This window comes from Choloepus didactylus, chromosome 4, assembly GCF_015220235.1.
Source record: "Choloepus didactylus isolate mChoDid1 chromosome 4, mChoDid1.pri, whole genome shotgun sequence".
Lineage (NCBI taxonomy): Eukaryota > Metazoa > Chordata > Mammalia > Pilosa > Megalonychidae > Choloepus > Choloepus didactylus.
Window position 1 is genome coordinate 36718328 of NC_051310.1, and position 22514 is coordinate 36740841.

The 22514-nt window shown below is 41.8% G+C and overlaps 2 protein-coding genes across 2 annotated transcripts in view; one reads left to right on the forward strand and one right to left on the reverse strand.

Moving 5' to 3' along the window:
- The window catches only part of LOC119531272 (acyl-coenzyme A thioesterase 1-like), a 35109-nt gene extending 25131 nt beyond the window's left edge, over positions 1-9978 (reverse strand). The window contains exon 1 of the mRNA XM_037832354.1: positions 9899-9978. The gene's annotated coding sequence lies outside the window, so the exon portion shown is untranslated. The remainder of the gene's footprint in view (positions 1-9898) is intronic.
- The window catches only part of HEATR4 (HEAT repeat containing 4), a 36243-nt gene continuing 23388 nt past the window's right edge, over positions 9660-22514 (forward strand). The window contains exons 1-5 of the mRNA XM_037832358.1: positions 9660-10561; positions 11776-11966; positions 13030-13170; positions 16839-17042; positions 18401-18544. Coding sequence (XP_037688286.1) covers positions 9681-10561; positions 11776-11966; positions 13030-13170; positions 16839-17042; positions 18401-18544 — 1561 coding nt within the window. The 5' untranslated portion in view covers positions 9660-9680. The remainder of the gene's footprint in view (positions 10562-11775; positions 11967-13029; positions 13171-16838; positions 17043-18400; positions 18545-22514) is intronic.

Here is a 22514-nt window from a genome sequence, read left to right on the forward strand (position 1 = left end):
GTAGTTTTCCTTTTTTGTAACATCTTTGCCTGGTTTTGGTATTAGATTGATGTTAGCTTCATAAAATGAGTTAGGTAGTGTTCCATTTTCTTCAATGTTTTGAAAGAGTTTGAGTAAGATTGGTGTCAGTTCTTTCTGGAAAGTTTGGTAGAATTCCCCTGTGAAGCCATCTGGCCCTGGGCATTTATTTGCGGGAAGATTTTTGATGACTGATTGGATCTCTTTGCTTGTGATGGGTTGGTTGAGGTCTTCTATTTCTTCTCTGGTCAGTCTAGGTTGTTCATATGTTTCCAGGAAATTGTCCATTTCCTCTACATTATCCAGTTTGTTGCCATACAGTTGTTCATAGTATCCTCTTATAATTTTTTTAATTTCTTCAGGATCTGCAGTTATGTCACCTTTTTCATTCATTATTTTGTTTATATGGGTCTTCTCTCTTTTTGATTTTGTCAGTCTAGCGAGGGGCTTGTCAATCTTGTTGATCTTCTCAAAGAACCAACTTTTGGTGATATTTATCCTCTCTATTGTTTTTTTGTTCTCTATGTCATTTATTTCTGCTTTAATCCTTGTGATTTCTTTTCTTCTACTTGGTTTAGGATTGGTTTGCTGTTCATTTTCTAGCTTCTTCAGTTGATCCATTAGTTCTTTGATTTTGGCTCTTTCTTCCTTTTTAATATATGCGTTTAGTGCTATAAATTTCCCCCTTAGCACTGCTTTTGCTGCATCCCATAGGTTTTGGTATGTTGTGTTCTCATTTTCATTCGTCTCTATATATTTAGCAATTTCTCTTGCTATTTCTTCTTTAACCCACTGATTGTTTAGGAGTGTGTTGTTTAACCTCCAGGTATTTGTGAATTTTCTAAGTCTCTGATGGTTATTGACTTCTAATTGTATTCCATTGTGGTCAGAGAATGTGCTTTGAATAATTTCAGTCTTTTTAAATTTATTGAGGCTTGTTTTATGTCCCAGCATATGATCTATTCTGGAGAAGTTCCATGAGCACTAGAAAAGTATGTGTATCCTGGTGATTTGGGATGTAATGTCCTGTATATGTCTGTTAAATCTAATTCATTTATCAGATTGTTTAGGTTTTCAGTTTCCTTATTGGTCTTCTGTCTGATTGATCTATCTATAGGAGAGAGTGATGTGTTGAAGTCCCCCACAATTATTGTGGAAACATCAATTGCTTCCTTTAGTTTTGCCAGTGTTTCTCTCATGTATTTTGTGGCACCTTGGTTGGGTGCATAGACATTTACGATTGTTATTTCTTCTTGCTGAATTGCCCCTTTTATTAGTATGTAGTGGCCTTCTTTGTCTCTCAAAACATCCCTGCATTTGAAGTCTATTTTATCTGAGATTAATATTGCTACACCTGCTTTCTTTTGGCTGTAGCTTGCATGAAATATTTTTTTCCATCCTTTCACTTTCAGTTTCTTTGTGTCCCTGTGTCTAAGATGAGTCTCTTGTATGCAACATATTGATGGTTCATTTTTTTTGATCCATTCTGCGAATCTATATCTTTTAATTGGGGAGTTTAATCCATTTACATTCAACGTTATAACCGTGAAGGCATTTCTTGAATCAGCCATCTTATCCTTTGGTTTATGTTTGTCATATTTTTCCCCTCTGTCTATTAATATCCTTTATTGTACCCATACTGAATCTCTTTAGTACTGAACCTTTCTCCAAGTCTCTCTGTCCTTTCTTTGTTTCTCTGTCTGTAGGGCTCCCTTTAGTATCTCCAGTAGGGCAGGTCTCTTGTTAGCAAATTGTCTCAGCATTTGTTTGTCTGTGAAAAATTTAAGCTCTCCCTCAAATTTGAAGGAGAGCTTTGCTGGATAAAGTATTCTTGGCTGGAAATTTTTCTCACTCAGAATTTTAAATATATCGTGCCACTGCCTTCTCGCCTCCATGGTGGCTGCTGAGTAGTCACTACTTAGTCTTATGCTGTTTCCTTTGTATGTGGTGAATTGCTTTTCTCTTGCTGCTTTCAGAACTTGCTCCTTCTCTTCTGTGTTTGATAGTGTGATCAGTATATGTCTCAGAGTGGGTTTATTTGGATTTATTCTATTTGGAGTTCGCTGAGCATTTATGATTTGTGTATTTATGTTGTTTAGAAGATTTGGGAAGTTTTCCCCAACAATTTCTTTGAATTTGAATTCAACAATTTCCCCAACAATTTCTTTGAACTCTTCCTAGACCTTTACCCTTTTCTTCCCCTTCTGGGACACCAATGAGTCTTATATTTGGACGTTTCATATTATCTATCATATCCCTGAGGTCCATTTCGATTTTTTCAATTTTTTCCCCATTCTTTCTTTTATGCTTTCATTTTCCATTCTGTCATCTTCGAGGTCACTGATTCGTTGTTCAACTTCCTCTAGTCTTGTACTATGAGTGTCCAGAATCTTTTTAATTTGGTCAACAGTTTCTTTAATTTCCATAAGATCATCCATTTTTTTATTTAGTCTTGCAATGTCTTCTTTATGCTCTTCTAGGGTCTTCTTGATTTCCTTTGTCTCCCGTACTATGGTCTCATTGTTCATCTTTAGTTCTTTGAGTAGCTGCTCTAGGTGCTGTTTCTCTTCTGGTCTTTTGATTTGGGTGCTTGGGCTTGGGTTATCCATATCGTCTGGTTTTTTCATATGCTTTATAATTTTCTGTTGTTTTTGGCCTCGTGGCATTTGCTGAACTTGATAGGGTTCTTTTAGGATTTGTAGACCAATTGAAGTCCTTATCTCTAATTTATCAGATCTACAGCTTCATGGAGTACACTTTCTCTAACTAACCAGCAGGTGGCGTCCACGAGCCACCTGTTCTCCACAAGCCAGTTCTCCCCTGCTTAGCCTTTTTGGTGAGTGGGGGAGTGAGTCTTGTGGGGTCCAATTGGTGTACCAAGCTTGCGTGTGTAGTTGGTGTTGCCTGCCCTGTATGTGGGGCGTGTTTCTGGGCAGTCAGGGAGCGGGGGGGTAGCTCTAACAATCAAATCTCCCTGGTGATCCTAGAGTTTTAAAGCTGCTGCAATAGTCTAATCCTTCAGTTCAGTCCTGCCACAGTTTGTCTCTGCCACTGACCCACAAGTCCTTGGTATTGGCGTATGGCTCCTGAGACTTGCGAGTGGGCCCCTCTTCCAGGCCGTGCACCCCGGGTCCTCTGTTGAGGGATGACTGTGCTATGTCACAGGTGAGTGCCGTCCCCCCAGGGCAGTTCTGGGCTGCCGGGCTATGTAGGGAGGCTCCCAGTCTGCTGAAATGATGGCTGAATGGGGCTTTGTTAATTCACACTGCTCTACCTTCCCAACTCTGGGACAATCAGCTGAGGTTGCAGGGAAGGCTAATGTCCACGCCCAGTTTTGTGGTGTGTGCCTGTTATTTGAAGCACTTCCGTCACACTGGGTTGTCTGGGGCAGTTCTGGGCTATGGGGCTGGCGATGGGCAGGAGTGTTTCCTGTCCACCAGGATGATGGCTGTGAGCGGACACCCCCCTTTTCTTGGGAAGTTGTGGTGTTTAGTGAATTTTCTCAGCCACTGGATTATTGCGTTTTGTCTCAGAGCTCTCCTAGTTCTGCTCTTGACTTGACCTGCCCAAATAGTAAGTCTTTGAAGCTTTCTGTATTGGGCTTCTTAGAGTAATTGTTTTAGAAAAAGAAAAAAGGATTAAAAAAAAAAAAAAAAAAAAAAAAGAAATGGGCCCTCCTCAGAGATCTAATGGGTTATTGAAATGCTAAGAGACAAAGCAACCAGGGCCATTAAGGAAAGGTCCACAGGGCAGAGAGATCAGCTTTTCTTCGGGATTTGCATATGCGCCTCAGGGCCCTTCCCCTTTCTATGTTCACCAGAACTCCAAAAATCCTCCGCTTTTATTTTGGAGTTTTTCGTGTTGTTTTTTTTCTATGCCTGTCTCCTCTCTGCTGGGCTGGCTGCTCTCAGATTCTCTGGTGTCTGGTCTCAGTCTATCTATGGTTGGATTTTGGATCAGTAGAATGAGTTTCCGATAAGGGCTGCCACTTCAGTTCTCCCTTCTCCTTCCCGGAGCTGACAGCCACTCCTCCCCCGGGACTGAGCCTGGCAGGGAGGGGCACGGGTCCCCTGGCCGCAAAAACTTACAGATTTTGCTGATCTCAGCAGTTCCACGTTTTCATGAGTGTTGTATGAAGTATGCCCAAAGTCAGATTGCTCTGTGGTGTCCAGTCCACGCAGTTCCTGGCTTTCTACCTACTTTCCTGGAGGAGTAACTAAAACATACAGCTCACCAGTCTGCCATCTTGCCCCGCCTCTCTAAATCTCAACTCATAGAATTCTAAAGAGTTGGTTGCCTGGGGATCAATAGAAACAGCTTTGGAACATAAGAAACCAAGGAAGATTTAAGATGCAGAACCTTACTTCCCTTTGAAGACTGTTGTAGAGGCCATTTTGAAGGTAATTTTGGAACACTGGCTATACTGGGACCTGAAAGGAGTATCACTGAAGGGTGTCAGCTGAATGGTGAGAAGCAGACTGAGGTTGTTAAAGACGATGGATTAGGCACCAAAAGGATCAGTATTGCTTCAGGTACTAACAAGTACTGTGTCCTTAGTCCCATCTCCAGGGTAATCTTAGGAGACAGCAGCTTATCTATGGTTACATGGCAAGGAATGGAAACTAGGAAGTAATTAGGAAATTCCATTTCCAAGGAATGGAAATTAGGAAAAAAAAATGAGGGGAACTTTCTGAGAAGAAAGGAGAGCTGGAAACGGGGAATTTGAAACAAGCCAGGTTAAAAGGCTGTGTTCCCTGATCCCGGTCTCCCCACTAACCAACCTTCCTTCATATACCCTATACCTCACTGATACCCTTTGGAGCTCTGGTTTTTCTAAATTTACTGTACACAAAACCCCTGAGAGCTTGTTAAAAATGCCAATTTTTAGGCTTCATATCAGCCTAGTGAATCAACATTCTGGGGTGGGACACAGGAATCTGTATTTTAACAACAATCTCAGGTGATCTTGATGCAGGAGTTTTTTTTTTTTTGTGATCATAAGACTTTAAAGTCGAAAAACTGGATAAATGGGTACAAATGAAGGTGAGTCAGAAGGTTTTTACAATCACAAGGGCACAAGATAAAAGCCATACAATCATTATTAGAGATCAAGGCAGCTGGATTACAGTTCTTCAGATTTCAGGTATTTCCCTCTGTCTAATATACCAGAAAGTAAAAAGGAATATCCATATAATGATTCAGTAATCATAATCAGCCCTTAAATTCTAACTTCTCAGTTACAACTCCTCCCTCTCATTTGATAATTTTCACTCAATCTTGAGGGATATCTGGGCAAGAACTCTTCTAATTTCTTTGTGCTGAAAAAGAGGCATTGGCATTATGAGACAGAGGGATGAACCTGGTTGTTGTTCTTGGAGAGACTGGTAATTCTGGGTTTCAGAGCTTATCTGGCATAGGAACAATCTGTAGGCTTTAAGTCTCTGAAAAACAAACTTACTAAGTAAAACTTTCGGGTTTTTAGGAACACTCTTGGTTGGGGCTTGCCATATTGAGACAGTTTGTAATATCTGGCTGAACTTTGCACAAGAGTAACCTCAAGAATGACCTCTCAACTTGATTTGAAATCTCTTAGCTATTGAAACTGGATTTACACCCACCCTCACCCCCCACTTTTGGTCATCCAATTCCACAATGCCAGGGCAAGGCTATTCCCTGGGAGTCATGTCCTATGTTGTCAGGCAGACTTACACCCCTGGAAGTCATGTGCCACATAGGGGAGAGGTAGTGAATTTATTTGCAGAGTTTGGCTTAGAGAGAGAGACCACATTTGAACAACAAAAGAGATTTTCTTGGGTGACTCTTGGGCATTAATTTTAAGTAGGCTTAGCTTTGCCATTACAGAAATAGGTTTCACAAGGGCAAGCCTCAAGATCAAGAGCCCAGCCCATGAAACTGGGAGCCCCCACTGCCTAAGAGAACATCAGGAATTCCCCAGGTGGCAAAGTTTAACAGTTTGCAGGAGGTCCTTTAACCCTAGCTAACAAACTGCCTGGAAGCTGACAGCTTCTTCTTGGGCCCCACCTTAGGGTTTCATAATCAGAATACATGGATGGGAGTGAGAGCATATTATTATTTTTTAAGTGCTCAGAAGATACTAATGTAACGGTTCATTACTTTTCAGCTTTTTCACCCTTGGCCATTTCTTTTGCTTTAATAACAAGGGAAAAAGCAAGATATTATTCCTTTTAGAATGCATTATTCAGCCCACTTCAACTCCTTTTGCAGACCAGGGAGTGGGCAATGGGGAAGGTGACTAGAAGAATGGAACTAAATTTGGAACCCCTGAGATACTACGCATGTTGAGTCTGGGTTCCTATATTCACAAAATATCAACTCCACATTTCACAGTTGGGAGTCTAGGAAGTTCATCTGATTTTGACTGGAGGCATATGGCCTAACCCTTCCAACCCCCCACTCCTCCAGTCCAGCCCAAGTTCTTAGAAATGTAGAGATAATGCTGGTGGTTGCTGCTTATAGGATTGCAAGGTCCTGTCTTCCCTGATGCCAGTTATTCTGTCTTATGTTGTCAGTGTATAGAAACACCTGGGACCTGCCACTCTACTCTTTTTTTCTTTTTAATTCAGTTTTATTGAGATATATTCACATACCATACAATCATACACGGGGTACAATCATAGAGTTGTGCATTTATTACCCCAATCAATTTTTGAACATTTTTCTTACTTCAGAAAGAATGGAAATAAGAATAAAAATAAAAGTAAAAAAGAATACCCAAAGCATGCCATCCCCCCATCCCACCCTATTTTTCATTTAGTTTTTTGTACCCATTTTTCTACTCATCTGTCCATACACCGGACAAATGGAGTGTGAGGCCAAAAGGTTTTCACAATAACACAGTCATACCATGTAAGCTACACAGTTATGCAATCATTTTCAAGAATCAAGGCTACTTGATTGCAGTTCGACAGTTTCAGGTATTGCCTTCTAGCTATTCCAATACAGTAAAAACTAAAAAGGGATATCTATGTAGCACATAAGAATGCCTTCCAGAGTGACCTCTTGACTCCATTTGAAATCTCTCAGCCACTGAAACTTTGTTTTATTTCGCTTCCCCCTTTGGGTTAAGATTTTCTCAATCCCATGATGCCAGGTCTAGCCTCATCCCTGGGAGTCATTTCTCACGTTGCCAGGGAGATTTATACTCCCAGGAGTCATGTCCCATGTAAGGGGGAGGGCAGTGAGTTCACCTGCCATGTGGGCTGAGAGAGAGAGAGAGAGAGAGAGAGAGGGGGGGGGGGGGGGGGGCCACATCTGAGCTACAAAAGTTCTCTGGGGGAGACTGTTAGGCACAATTATAAGTAGGCTCATCCTCTTTGCAGCAACAAGCTTCACAAGGGCACACCCCAAGATCGAGGGTTCATCCTACCAAATTATTAGTCCTCAGTGTTTGTGAGAATATCAGTAATAGCCCAGGTAGGGAAGTCCAACATTTCCACATTTTCCCCCAGTTCCCCAGGGAGGCCCTGCAAATACATCCTCATTCTCTGCAGAGCAAGTCTCTTTTAACAAAACTTTCAAAACAGATCTATCAAGTATTTCCTTCCTTCTCAATATAAACTATCATATTAGATGGTAGTAACTATTTGATGAGAATTTATAACTGATATTGATAATATGGTATTCTTTCTGGGATGTTTGCATTGCAACCAAATATTCTTTATGTCACAGGCTAAAGGGGATATACCTGGAGACACCTAAATCACTCCATGTGGGTAGCCATCTTGTGGTGAAACCATTTTTCATCCCATTTTCCAAGTGTTTAGGATCAAAATGCCTCCTGCCTTAGGAACAAATTACTGAAACACTGGTATATTAACAGGGGTAAAATGTTTTGAGAGCAATGCACAAGACAGGAGAACACTATTACTGTTTTCATCTGACAGTTCATTTTTAACCAAGGAGTGAGCACTGTTTCAGGAAAAATATCACCTTGTGATCCCACTCTTACTCTTGCCCTTATATTTCTAGTCTTAACTTTTGAATGCCTAGAGCCTTCATGGCCATGTTGCCTTCATGGTTGTGAAGAGACAAAACAACAAAATTTGGTATTATGTGCAAAGATTCCTTGAAGGGATATCATATTATTCAAGTGTGACTTAATATAAGTGAGGTTACAATTCTAGTCAATGTCTAGTGAATGTCTAGTGACATCTAGATGAAAGCTGGCTCTTAAAAGAAAGAAAAACACTGAGAAGACAGATATAAGACATGGAAGACAGCAGAATAAATTAAGTCTGATGGAGAGACAATATATTGTACTGGGCATTGTGGAGGAAAGAGAAATGAGTCAGTTCTGGTCTGCAGGGGCATCTTGTGCTTACGGCAGGAAAGACAGGAGTAGGCACTAAATAGGGCAGAAAGACATGGAAGCCTTCATCCTGTGTGTGAGGAAACCAGCCTGCCCCTATGACACGGCTAATAAAGTGAGGAGAGTGGAGAGGGGTGGGAGCCACAACCAGTGTAGCACAGTGGTTAGGTGCTCTGTAGTTGGAAACTAGCAAACTAGGTTTGAAACCTGACTCATCCACTTATTGTCTAGGTGATCTGAAGCAATTCACCTACCTCCCTGAACCTCAGCTTCTTCCCACAGGAAATGATCATAATATCTTCCTGATGAAAAGCCCTTATCATAGTACTCCTTAATTGTTAGTTACCATTTTTAGGTCAAGGGAGTTCTTCAGGAAAGCAAAACAAAACACACTAAATCTAAGCATTTGTTCTCTACAATGTTTCCCAAGCTAGCTAAAATCTGGAAATAGCCTGCCTGATAATTAGGGAAGGGCCAAGGCTGTTTGCCCAGATGGCAATATATTCGGCAACTGTTAAACATTTTAGCAGTGAAGACTATGTAGCAATATGGAAAAGTGCTGGATGATTCTGAAGGACAAGAAGAAACAGGAGGCACGGTCCTTGCACAGTCAATCCAGTATACAGCCAAATATCTAACAAAGTGAGACGTCATAGCAGTAAAGGTTAAAATAAGTGCTCTGGGCTACAAGTATAATATTTCAATTCAGGTCATAGTTGCCTGGGCTTGTCAAGAAAGATTTCATGGAGCAGGGAGGAATTGAGCTGAGTCAGGAAGAATGAATAGGACTTGTCTCAAGTCTGGAAGACAGACATAGAAGGAAATATTACTATGTGGAGGGGGACTTAAACACCCAAGGGAAGACCTAGGAGACTCATCAGGACAAGGTCATATTTGTGGAGAACACTGAATGCCAGGCTGAGTTGTCCAAAATTTATGCTATAAGCCATTTGAACAGAGAGAAAGCAATGTTTGAAGACAAACTGGAAGCAGAGAATACTGTTGAAAAGTAGTAATCTCTTATAAGGAGATGAGGGTCTGAGCTTTGGGAACAAATGTGGGAACTGGAAGCAAGGGTCTGATGCAAGGAATATTTAGAATGTCGCGCTGTTTCTTTTGTCCTTCTAATTCACATAGCTTCCCCCCACCCATTCATCTTCTAAGTTATCCTCTTCCTGTTCTGCTGCAGACTACCAACTTCTGCTGAAAGCTCTCACCAGTTTCACCCACCCTTTTAACAGGTGCCCATTCATACTTCCAGGCCCTGCATTGGGCCAGGCAGTGTGGAAGGAGGCATTTGCTGAGAAACAACATGAACAAGACCCAAAAGGGAAAGCCCTTTCTTTCCCACCGTTTCTACCAGTCACTCCCACCACGGCTGGGATGGGGCATGGTTTTCTGCTACTTCGAGCAGAGAGGCAAGGAAGAGTGTGCCTCCATCTCCAGTGTGCCTCCAACCTTCCACTTCAACCCGCAACACTGCATGCATCTCAAAAACCAGTATTTGAAAAAGGCTGCTGCAAACCTTACCTTTTCACAGGAGGTGGTGTGGCAACGTGGACTGCCGAGTATTCCTTATAGCCAGTATAACTTTGACCACCTCTATAATACAAACGACATCATCCAGCCTCCCAAGATCAGGAAGGCCCAACCTGAGAAACCTGTCAGCGTCAAGTTCTTGAATTCCTCAGGTTCCTCAGCAGTCACCTCCCAACCGATGAAGACAGAAGGCTCTGCCAATCTTAAAAAGAAGCAGAAGATATCAAAACCAGCAAGAGCAGTTCAGGAAACATCTCGCCCTCGCATCCTTCGTCCTTGTAGGGACCCAGATATGCTGGGTCTGCCACTTTCTCCAGATGTGAACCTGGAGGAGAGGGAGGCCTGGCTTCCACCTCCTGAGAAGGAGGCCAGAGCCTGGGAGGCCACTGTGCTGGGAAAGCTGAACAAGCACACAGCCCGGTGGATCCAGAACAAGCGCCCTCTAAGGCCTGGTGTATCCCCCAACAAGTGGCAGAACTTCCTGCGCCAGCAGTATGACTGGAGCCACATCCGGGATGAGCTCACCTCCACCAGTGACCAGGAGCTCCTGAAACTTCTGGAGGTGGAAGAGACAGTGGAATCTGAGGCTCAAAGTATTACTCTGCCACTAGAAGAGAAAAAGAAACCAGAGTTGCTGCTTCCTGTTTACTACAGGTAGACTGGCTGGGACCTCAGGCTCCCCTTTGAGGTTCCCCGGCTCCCCTCAGGGATCCCTGGGTGGGTTCGCACTCCTTATTTCAGAATGCACTCTTCCATCAATCCCTTGTGTTCCCATTGCCAACCTACCCTCTGAGCAATTTCCTTAAAGTACGGTTTCTCAACCTTGGCACTACTGACATTCTGGGTTGGATAATTATTTGTTGAGGGGCTTGCCCTGTGCATTATAGGATGTTTAGCAGCATCCGTGGCGTCTACCCACTAGATGTCAGTAGCATCCCCCAGTTGTGACAACCTAAGATGTCTCCAGACATTGATACAATCACCCCCATTAAAAAACCACTGCCTTACAGGGATCAGTTCTTGGTCTCCCCCAAAAGACTTAGCTATTCTGTTGATCCAGTTACTGCCCAGGGTATCTATGGTAAGAAATGTATCCAGGGTGAGAGCGAGGTAGGCAGAAAGACCTCACGGCTCTGAGGTTTGGGGTCTTGCCTCACTCTGAATAAGGTGCCAGTAAGTCACTGACAAAAAATGCCCAGCAGCAGGACAGAGGACTAAATGCCACCCAAATAGAATGGAAATTTCTCAGAGATTGCTTCTTTCTCATTTGTAGCTAGAGGGAAGCTTGGAACTAGTATAATATCCCTGTTATACTAAAAGTGAACTTCACTTTTAAAGATAAGTAAAAATCCATTTATTTATTCATTTATTGGACAAATATAAATTGTGTTCCTGCTACTTGCCAGATATTCTGTGAAGTGCTAGAAATATAGTGTATAATGACACAGATGGACCCATCCTTTAAAGTACTAACTGGGGTGGATGAACATTAGATAACCACACATAATAGATAAAGTGAGGAAATATGGCTGTTGGGTTCCCTTCCCAAGTCCATGCAACCTCAAGGGTATGGATGTAAAAAAGGATTATGCTGGGAGCAAGCTGCTCTATGATGCTGCCCAGTGACTGCAGAAGGAGGGGCTACATAAGTGGAGAGGGAGACTGGCTGTATTTCGGCCCTGCTAGCAGTTCCATGTTCAATTGGCACCTTGGTGGCAAGGCCAATAGCTAAACATAGGTGTTCTTTAGATGCTCATGTGTGTATGAGCTGAGCTTAAAGAGGGCAGGGAGTGAGCTGTGGATACGATGGAAAGCAAAGTCCATCTCCTACCCTTTCCCTCTTCTTCCCTGCTTTCACCCCTGCCAAGATTGCCCAATTACTTGCCACAAGTGCAGACAGTTGAAATAGTGCCCAGCAACAATAAAACCACTGAAGATATCAATGCAAAGAGGCACAACTACCAGACCCAAAATGAGAGCTCCTTCCGACAGGCGAATCCCCAAGCTGGAGAGTTTGCTTACTCCATGGACAACACCTTTGAACAGGAGATTTACTTTGGTAATAGATCTGGGGCCCTGTGGTGGGGGCTGATGTGGACATGGAGCAAGGGGTTGGGAAGTATCTGGGGGATGGACATTGTGTGGATTCATGGCTTATCACTGGATGCAATCAACCTCTCATCTCTGGATGACCCAGATTTTCATGGCAACATCCCCTGGTTACTAACACAGAGGTGGGTGGAAAGGGGCAGTGGTACCTGGAGGGAAGGGAACTGTTCTCCCTCTTTCCCCTTTCTCTATCCTGCTATCTTACTAAGGAGGTGATGGAGGGTGGGATTATAAAGTAGGCAAGATTTGACTTTGGGAACAACCTACATCTTCTCTATCTACCCTTCTCCCCTCATCTTAAGATATTCCCCCAGTCAGGTGATATGCTGGGGAAAAATCATGGGCTTTGGAATAAGGCAGATCTGGGTTTGAGTCCTGGTTTACCCACTTCCTAGTAACCTTCAGCAAATTACATAATCCTTATTAGCCTTATGTACCTAATTTGTAAAACAATGTTAACAAAAATGTACTTCAAGTAAAGAGTAAATGAGAAAGCATCTATAATTCTTCTTGCTTAATGCCTGGCATGTAGAAGAGGCTCAATTAATGTCTATTACCTTCCCCTTCCATCTTGCTATCCTTTAGATGCCTAGGCTTCCAGGATACCTTATCTAGGTCTGCATGTTCCAAGCTGTTTCAGTTCCCTACCCTTGTTTTGCTCCTAAACTGCTGTCAGTTTAAAGTCCTTTAAAAGTGCTTAACAAAATTATTCAGGCTTATGTATTCAAGACTGGTAAGAGATTAATTAGGTACCCTCTTCATGGGGACAGTCCCTGTAAGTTAGGTTCTGCCTTACTGATGGAAAACATACGATTCTTGACTCCCAGGTCTCTGAAGCTTCTCCAGGAGGGCCACCATCTGTGACATTCCTAAGCAACAGTCACCTTCAAGGGATGCCCCCACAGTATGGTATTTTAGGGCAAAAGAGAATTGGGGCTGATCCTGGTGACTGGAAACCCAAGAAGAGAGGCAGGAAGGGTGTGCCGGGAGACTCACTGATTCTTTGTTCACAGACAAAGTTCAGATCATTCACCAGACTGGTGCAAAAGAAGACCAAATTTTCCTGGAAAACCTCAATCGGTATAATAAGCAGCTGTCTAAAGTCTTCCCTGAAACCCCGGAAAGATGGAGCTCCCAGTCAATTCCTGAAGCACGTAAGCAGAAAGCTGATAATGGGGGGGAAATGATGGAAGTATGGCTATTTCTTTAAGGTCCCTGGTTCATGCTCTTGGGCACCACTAGCATCTAATGGAGTCCCTTCCTACGAACGATCATCTCGTAGAATTATGAAATACTAACTGTATCAAGGAAGAGCCTCAATGGAGCATCCATTCAGTTGAAAACAGATATAACTTAGGTATAACCAAGTGGTTTAGGGCCAATTACCAATGAGGCAGGTCCCATCTTAATGCTTCCTGTCTTGAAAGTACATCAAACCCCTGACACAACCCCATGTGCTGGCTCTACCCTCCCACTCCATGCTCAGGGCCATACCTGCCTCAGGCCCGAGGGTCTTCCTCTGTTGTAAATTTCTGTTTCACAAGCACATCATTCTTCATTCTCTAAGATAGATAGGGTAGAGGGAAAGGAGATGGCCAAGAAATGAGCTTATGAAACAAAACGAGCCCATTCTCCAAAAGATTATGTCTGCACTTCCCATGACTCCTTTCTTTGCAGTGTCACTGTTTAGCTTGGACCCCTGCTGACAGCAGTGGTGACTCATTCTTCCCACCAGCCTCAAACCTGTCTCTAGGGTTGCCTGGCTAGGCAATAGCTAGAGGAGGTGCTAATGGAGGCAGCTTTCCCCAAACTTACACTCCCTCCCTCTTTGTTAAAGACTACCACTGTGAGGCAGTGGACAAAGTACCCCATACAGGCTGTGGGTCAGATCTTGGCAAGCCACCTTCTGGGGCTTCAGGTACTTCCTCAAAACTGAGACACTAATCATTCCTAAAGCAAGATACTTTTGTGATATTTGGGTGATTTTGTGAATATGCTTCGTAAACCAGTAAGTGTTGTATATATATATATACTGAAGGCATTATCATTAGCATACTACCTTCCCCACAAGCCAACTCCATTCTGCATGCCCTCACCTCTCAAAGTAGACAAATCCAAAGAAACAGGCAGTACATCAGGGGATGCCAAGGGCTCGGAGGTTGGCGTAATGGATACGGGATTTCTTTTGGAGGTAATGAAAAGGTTCTAAAACTAGACATTGGTGATAGTTGCACAAGTCTGTGAATATACTAAAAAACCACCAACTTGTACACTTTAAAAAGGATGAATTTTATAGTATGTATATACTATAAAGTATAAAGTATGAATTACGTCTCCAAAAAGCTGTTATTAAAAAAAAAAAATCCCCTGAGGATCTGCTATATTTATGGAGGCTTTCAGTTGCCTACCTTACGTGCGTCACAGGCACTTTTTTCCCCATTGGTGCTGGACACCTGCCCTTAGGATACAGGACATTTAATGGACTGGTGCTGTAGGAGTATTTACCCCCAAGTCTTTTTTTGAATAGTCTTTGAGATTGATCTGGGAGAAGTGAAGTCAGAATAGTATCATATTCACACCCTCTTATAATCATTTCATTTGTCATCTCAAGAAATGGAGTTAGGTATGAAAGAACCTAAAAAATAATAGGAAAATTCCTGGGCCTTATGTGTGGTGGTAGATTTTTTTTTTTTTTTCTTCATTTTAAGTTGAAAAACTTAGATGATGATTTCTTTAAAATGATGAAAATTCTCAATATAAGAAGTGTAATTATTACTACATAGCCTTCAATCTCCCCCCCTTCCAATTTTTATGTAAACTCTCCTGTATGCCCAGAGGATCTTTACAGTTCCTGTATACCAAGCACAGGTTGTATGGTACAAGTCACAATACAAGACATCATTTGTTCCCACCTCCAGAGTGTACTGCACCTTTTGTCCTGGAGAAAATGAAAGAGTTGCTCCTTTGTGTGCTTCCGTTAAATGATTTTTCAAGTGGAAATTGGCTGGAAGGTGCATTCCTACCAGCCTACAACTCAAAAACTGTACATGAAGTTGATGTTGAGAGTTGCATTTGTTTATTCTGTCATAACTATCAAAATATTTTGTGTGCTGTCTTGGCATCCAACTTACTTTGGCTAAGCAACTTGCCTCAACATTGACCTTTGGTCTAGATAATAAGCAGCTTCCAGCCCTGGGGCATAAACTCCCCCAGAGCCCAGACCCACAGGTGGTCCCAAGTGCTAAGGTAACCATCCCTTGGAAGGAACAGAAATGGTTGATAGTGACAGATTGGAGCCTTCAGACCCCCAATCCCTTTCTCTTTCCATGTACATTTGCTTTAAACTAACCAATCTTTGACTCCCACGGGAAATCTACTAACTTCCACCCCTGGACCGCAATAAAGGCACAAACCCACAGGTCCCTCTAGCTCAGCCTATGTGCTCCCCGCCTGCTGGTTGAACCCCCCCAAGCTGATCGCACTGCCCATCGACCCCTCATGAACCTCCTCTCTCTGGGACTTGTGAATAACACACCATCTTTCTTAATGCTTTATGGTCTCAGGCTCCCATTATGTCACACCTGGCCCAAACTGCAAATCCAATTTAACTAATTTGAAACAATTCCCATAGAGGTTAAATATCAAAGTCTCAAGACTTTCTAACCGCAAATCCATTTTTACTCCTTAAGCGGGGAGATATAGGGACAATTCAGCTACTTCTCTCCACCCTGGGAGGAATTTCAAGCAGGCTGAGAGGAGAGAAGTAGGGAAATGTCATGTGGCAAACTATCTACACACCAACCTGCCTGGAGCTGGGTCTTCAGCTGCTGGCTGCATGCATCCTTCACTGCAAAAGAACGAAGCCCTCAGCAGAGTGACTAAGCTTCCCAGCATGGCCAAATAAAAAACATTTGGAGGATACACTCTAAATGGGCATCTCAGCTGACCTGGAGTCTCACAGGACTCTCTTTACATTAGAAGTAAGAAATGTTACTTCTTTTTCATTTTTGCTCAAATGAAAGAAAAGATTCAGAATAAATGTAAAGAGGTTAGAGTTGGAATGAAATCTTGGAAAGGACAGAAATGGATGACAGTGACAAATTGGAACATGAGACTGATAAGCAATGTGGCAGTGAATTTAGTAGGTATGGAAATGTTTTTGTCTCTCTTTCCTTCTCCTTTTCCACAAAGTTTTGTTTCAGAGAATGAGGCTTTCTGAATTCTGATACCATGAAGGATATTAAGTCCAGGAAACATAACCAGAACTATTTTTTTTACATACAACTATACACCTATATAACTATAATATTTATAGTTTCTTCTGTTCTCAAATTTCCAACTGTTTCCATAAATGGAAAAACTCAGGGACGCTAAAATCTTTAAAATTTGGCAGCTTGTAGCTCCATTAAATAATGTTTAATTAAAAACACAAAAGAAAACTTTTAATAATTAGGAATTAAATACTAATTATACTCTACTTTAAATTGCAATATATCAAATATTGAGTTTTTATGAGCAAGCCTTGTTACACATAAACATATCCATGTTCCTAAAGATTTACTAAACTTATAAAAAGCTTTGTATACATTTCAAATTTTCCTCCAAATCTCTCTCCTCCATGGCTTTACCATTTCTGTAGTCAGGACTTTTCAGAACTCCTGATGGGACTTGTACTCAGTTTTCTATATATTCATGGGAAAATTCACTCTCAACATTTTGTTTTGCCTTGGTGTTGGGAATGGGGAAAGGATGCTGGTTGGGAATTCTTTGTGGCAGCACAGGGCAGTGGGTGAGAAGGCCTCACATTGCCATGTGGACACAGCCTGTAGGCCCATGAAAGGAGCTTTACGCTGGACTGCTTTGCCCACCCGGGTCAAGGATCTGCTGCTGCAAGTGGGTGAGGAAAAAGTGCCCATTAAGACCAGGAGACAGAAGAAACAGGCAAAACCACTGAAGGAGAATGTGACGTGGGAACTGGTGGTCTTGCGGAAGATGCTGCAGGAATGGAAGACTGCCTGGGCTCTGAGTGAGTGAAGGGAGGTCCTGGGGTATTAGTGTGTCTTTGTGAGAGGGTGGTTCTACCCCTCTCTTGTGAAACGTAAAAATATGGTTGCCTCACCAAGGCCAGATTAGTCAAGAGCCTTGCATAATATGGGTGTTAGATGAATGTCAGTTGGTACATATCTGGGTGCTTTCTGCATGGGTGGGTGGGAGAATAACATCATATTCCCATTTTACTTCAGTAATTTGTGAGAACTCACTATACTGAGAACTATTTGTAGGCAGTGATCCTATCGTATTCATCTCTGAAACTTTATGCTCAATAAATTTATGTTCATTAAATGATGCATGAAGGGAAGGATGAAAAATGTTGCCCAAGAAATGGAAATGTAGTGATCAAAAGAAACTATAGTTGACTGTAGTTTCTGTATAAAACAGTTGACTGTAGAAAATAAGCCTTTTCCCAAATTCATTTGTGGAGCTGGGATCATCATTTATTTACCCTACCTTCAGAGAAATGGGAATAGAAGGCTGACTCCCTGGGCAGAGTAGGGGCCCAGCAAGGGCTGCAAAGACTGGTGAAAGCTACAGTATTTGAGGACTTGGGGACTGCTGATGTTCCGAACATGAGAAACTAGTTTAGTTAGTGCAGGAATAAGAGATGTAACCCATTAGGTGAACTGGAGCAGACAAATGAAAAAGAGTTCTAAGAGAGATCCTGAGTGAAAGCGATTGGTAGGGAGCACCTAGAGATGGTGTACTGAAATACGTTTTATATCTGCAAAAAAGAGCATTCAGCAACTAAAATGAGCAGGACCTTGAAAGTCAGGTGGAAAGACTTCAAAAGCAACTCAACCTACTAATAACCACAATAACTAACATTTATTGAGCCCTTATAATATGTCAGTTTGTCTAGTTAATTCACTAAATCCTCAAAATAACACAGTATTTTATGTTCTAGTATTATTCCCACTTTAAAAATAAGGAAGTGGGTGAGGAAAATGTGCCCATTGAGACCAGGAGACAAAAGAAACAGGCAAGACCACTGAGAGAGGTTAAGTAACTTATCCAAGGTCACATAGCTAAAAACTGATTCCAATACAGATATGTCTGAAAACAGAGAACACTTAACTACTGTATTTTATGCCCCTTTTATTTTCCAGATGATAACAATGAAGAATTATTTAACCAAAAAGAGACAGAATATAGGATGGGATTGGGGCAGGGGTTTTGCTTGGGAATTGCTTAAGAGGATACATGGATCACCAAGGCCCTTTGTTTTTCTGAGCTACTATTGTTTTACTTGAACTGTCCTGGGGTAAAGGTGACTCTCTGTTACCTGCCTCAGCACAATATCTTCTCATTTCCCTCCCTGTTGTATAGTCATCGAGTGGCACCATGAGACAGTAGAAGGTCTACTGCAGAGGTTGGCGGACATGCATGATGACATTCGGATCCATGCCATTATCACATGTGCTACAGCTGCTTTGGAACGACCTCGTATTGCCCCCAGCCAAGAAGACTCAGGTGAGAGCCAGGAATGGACTGCCAGATAATTTAAACAACCTATTGAGCCATAGAAAATTTGCTTATCTGAAATCGCTCCATAAGTGTGGAAATCAAGGCCTGAATTTACACAGTTTATCAGTAAGAGATTATCTGAAATCATTTCATAAGCATGAAAGCCAAGGTCTGAATTTATAGTGTATCCATAAGAGATTAGATTAAAATGTGTGACTTCTAGTCTAGCGCGTTTTACACTACATCTCAATGCCTTTTGTTTGCTCAGTGGCTTTCAGGGAAGTTCAGTTTCCCACTTTGAGACATCATAGTCATAATAGCCCAAAATTGTATTTTTAAAAATATACACTGCTCCTCGACTTCATTTTAGTCCTTCTTTTAACAGCAATGTCTCAAATTCAACATGTCCAAAACTGAACTCATCACCCAACCACAGGTACTGTGATGGTTTGGAGCGAGCTGTACGTACTCCAGAAAAGCATGTTCCTCAACTTAATCTAAAGTTTACCTTAAACTAAAACAGGTACCCTCTGAGATATCGCCTTTTGGGTGAAGCCTATACTGACATTTTCCCCCCATCTTTGCTGCTAATAGCATCCTAGGTTCACTTCTGTCCTAATACTTGTCACTCTATATTACAATTGTTTGTTTGCTTTTCTGCCTTTCCCATGAGGCAAGGAACTCCTTAAGAGAAAGGACTTTTTACCTCTACAAAGTCATCAGGTTTTAAAAATTTTATTTTACTTATTTCATATTTATTGAGTTCCAGATATGGGTATTTTTGCTCCAGGTTTTCAAATTTGCTGCTCTATCTGCTGGAAAACTCCTCCTCTCTCTCTTCATCTGATCACTTAAATACCCCCTTTGATTTTCAGCTCAGGTGTCACTTCCTGCCCAGCCTTGGTTCAGTGTCCCTGCTGTATGTTACCACACATGTACATATATATTTTAAAATTATAACTGCTTATTTCCTAGGGCATTAAATGAAATGATGTATTTTCAGTGCCTGGCACAAAGAGAAAACCTTTAGTAGATAGCAATATATATTAAAATCTCATCCCAAAGGCTCTAAGATGGCAGCATAGAGAGGAGTGGAAGCTAGTTACTCCCCCTGGAACAACTAATAAACAACAAGGAACAACTAGTAAATAATCCAGAATAACTGTGGGGGGAACAAACGTGACTGTCCACTCATCATACACCAACCTAAATTGGGAGGAATGCCTGAGATCGCAGCATAAAATCTGTAAGTAAAAACTGCGGATCCAAGCCGGGAGCCCCCTCCCCCCATGGCCCAAGCTGCAAAACCTCATGGTGCTAGAGAGCAGCTCTCTCTGAGCAAGTGAATACAGCTCAGCTGAGCTCCACCTGCAGTTTTAATTAACAAATGTGGACTGCACGATACAAGCTACGAATCCCCAACAAGCAGACAGAGGCTTTGGTGATGACTGACTTGGAGAGCCAGAGGGTGGCTGAGGACTGGCCCTGAAGGGAGCTTTCTGTACCTGTTACAGCTCAGTGGAGAAAGCATCAGCCATTTTCAGTTCCCAGTACTCTGACCCAGACAAGGGTGGGGATAGCACAGGCAGAGAGAGATCATTCAAATGCTAATGACCTCTCCCTAGGGGGTTGATCTTCCCTAAGAGGAAAGGGGTGGGGCCCAGCTCTACTACCTGCCCTCCATTCAGAACCAGACCCCAGGGGGAAAACAGCCACAGGACACACCTTCTTACACCAGTTTGGAGTTACAGGCTAACAGGCGCCACCTGTTGGGCAGAAAAGCACAGCGACTTGAGGCCTCACAGGGTGTACCAATTTTCTAAGACACACCCTCAGGGAAACCAGATACTGAACAGTTCTTCCTTCTGGGACCTGAGCCCATTTGGTCTGGGGTAACCAAGGAAACCATGCCTAGACCTACATTAAGAAACCTACATTACATTAACATACATACATAACTACATACATTAACAACCTACATTAAGAAAAATGAAGTTATGGCCCAGTCAAAGAAACAAACTTACACTTCAACTGAGATACAGGAATTTAAACAACTAATACTAAATCAATTCAAAAAGTTTAGGGAAGATATGGCAAAAGAGATGAACCATATAATGAAAACACTGGACGTACATAAGGTAGAAATTGAAAGTTCGAAAAAACAATTGGCTAGAATCTATGCAAATGAAAGGCACAACACAAGAGATGAAAGACACAATGGAAACATATAATAGAAGATCTCAAGAGGCAGAAGAAAACACTCAGGAACTGGAAAACAAGGCACCTGAAAGCCTACACACTAAAGAACAGATAGAGAAAAGAATGGAAAAATATGAGCAACATCTCTGAGAACTTAAGGACAAAACAAAAAGCAGGAATGTACGTGTCATTGGTGTCCCAGAAGGAGAAGAGAAGGGAAATGGGGCAGAAGCGATAATAGAGGAAATAATCAATGAAAATTTCCCATCTCTTATGAAAGACATAAAACTACAGATCCAAGAAGCACAGCATACCTCATACAGAAGAGATCTGAATAGACCTATGGCAAGACACTTAATAATCAGATTATCAAACGTCAAAGATAAAGAGAGAATCCTGAAAGCAGCAAGAGAAAAGTGATCCATCCCATACAAAGGAAGCTTGATAAGACTATGTGCAGATTTCTCAATAGAAACCATGGAGGCAAGAAGGAAGTGGGGTGATATATTTAAGATACTGAAAGATACAAGAATCCTGTATCTGGCAAAGAGCTTAAAATATTCTCTGACAAACAGACAATGACAGTTTGTGAACAAGATACCTGCTCTACAGGAAACACTAAAGGAAGCACTGCAGACAGAAAAGGAAAAGACAGGAGTGAGAGGTTTGGAAAACAATTTTGGGAGATAGTAGCACAGCAATGTAAATACACTGAACAAAGATGACTGTGAGTATGGTTGAAAGAGGAAGGTTAGGACCATGGGGACACTAGAACAAAAGAAGAAAGATAAAGACTGGGACTGTATAACTCAGGGAAACCTGGGGTGCTCAATGATTGTAATAAAAGGTACAAATATGTTTTTACATGAGGTAGAACAAATGAATGTCAACATTGCAAAGTGTTAAAAATAGGGTGGATTGGGGGGAAAATACAATCAATGCAAACTAGAGACTATAATTAACAGAAACACTGTATTATTATGCTTCCTTTAATATAACAAAGTCAATATACCAAAGCTAAATGCATATGGGGTGTGGGGGGGTGGAATAGGGGAAGGGTATAGGACTTCTGGCATTGGTGATATTGTCTGACTCTTCGTTCTACTTTAGTTTAATGCTATCTTTCCTTTTGTTGCTTTCTAACTGTCACGTTTTGTTTTTGTTTTTTTCTCTTTCTCTTTTCTTTTTCTTTTGTCTCTCTGCCTTCTTTGACTCTTCCTTCTCCTTTGTGGAGGAAATGGAGATGTCCTTATATAGATAGTGGTGATGGTGCTGAATATATAAACATGTGACTGTACAGGGAACCAACGATTGTTTACTTAGGACAGAATGTATGGTGTATGAACCAAATCGTCTTAAAAAAAATGGGTTGATGAAGAAAGCTTGAGGGCACTATATTGAGTGAAATAAGACAGATACATAAAGACAAATATTGCAGGGTCTCACTGATATGAACTAATTATAATATGTAAACTCATAGTGATGAAATATAAGTTACCAGGATATAGAATGAGGCTAAAGAATCGGGAGCAGTTGCTTATTATGAGCAGAATGTTCAACTAGAGTGAACTTAAACATTTGGAAATGGACAGAGGTGATGGTAGCATGTTGTGCGAATAACTAACAGTGCTGAAAGTTGTGTGTAGGTGGTAGAAAGGGTAAGCTCAGAGTCACGTATGTCACCAGAAGAAAAGTTGGAGGTTAAAAGATGGGAATGTATAAAACAGTGAATCTTGTGGTGCACAATGTCCATACAAATAATAGAAATCTCTCTCAC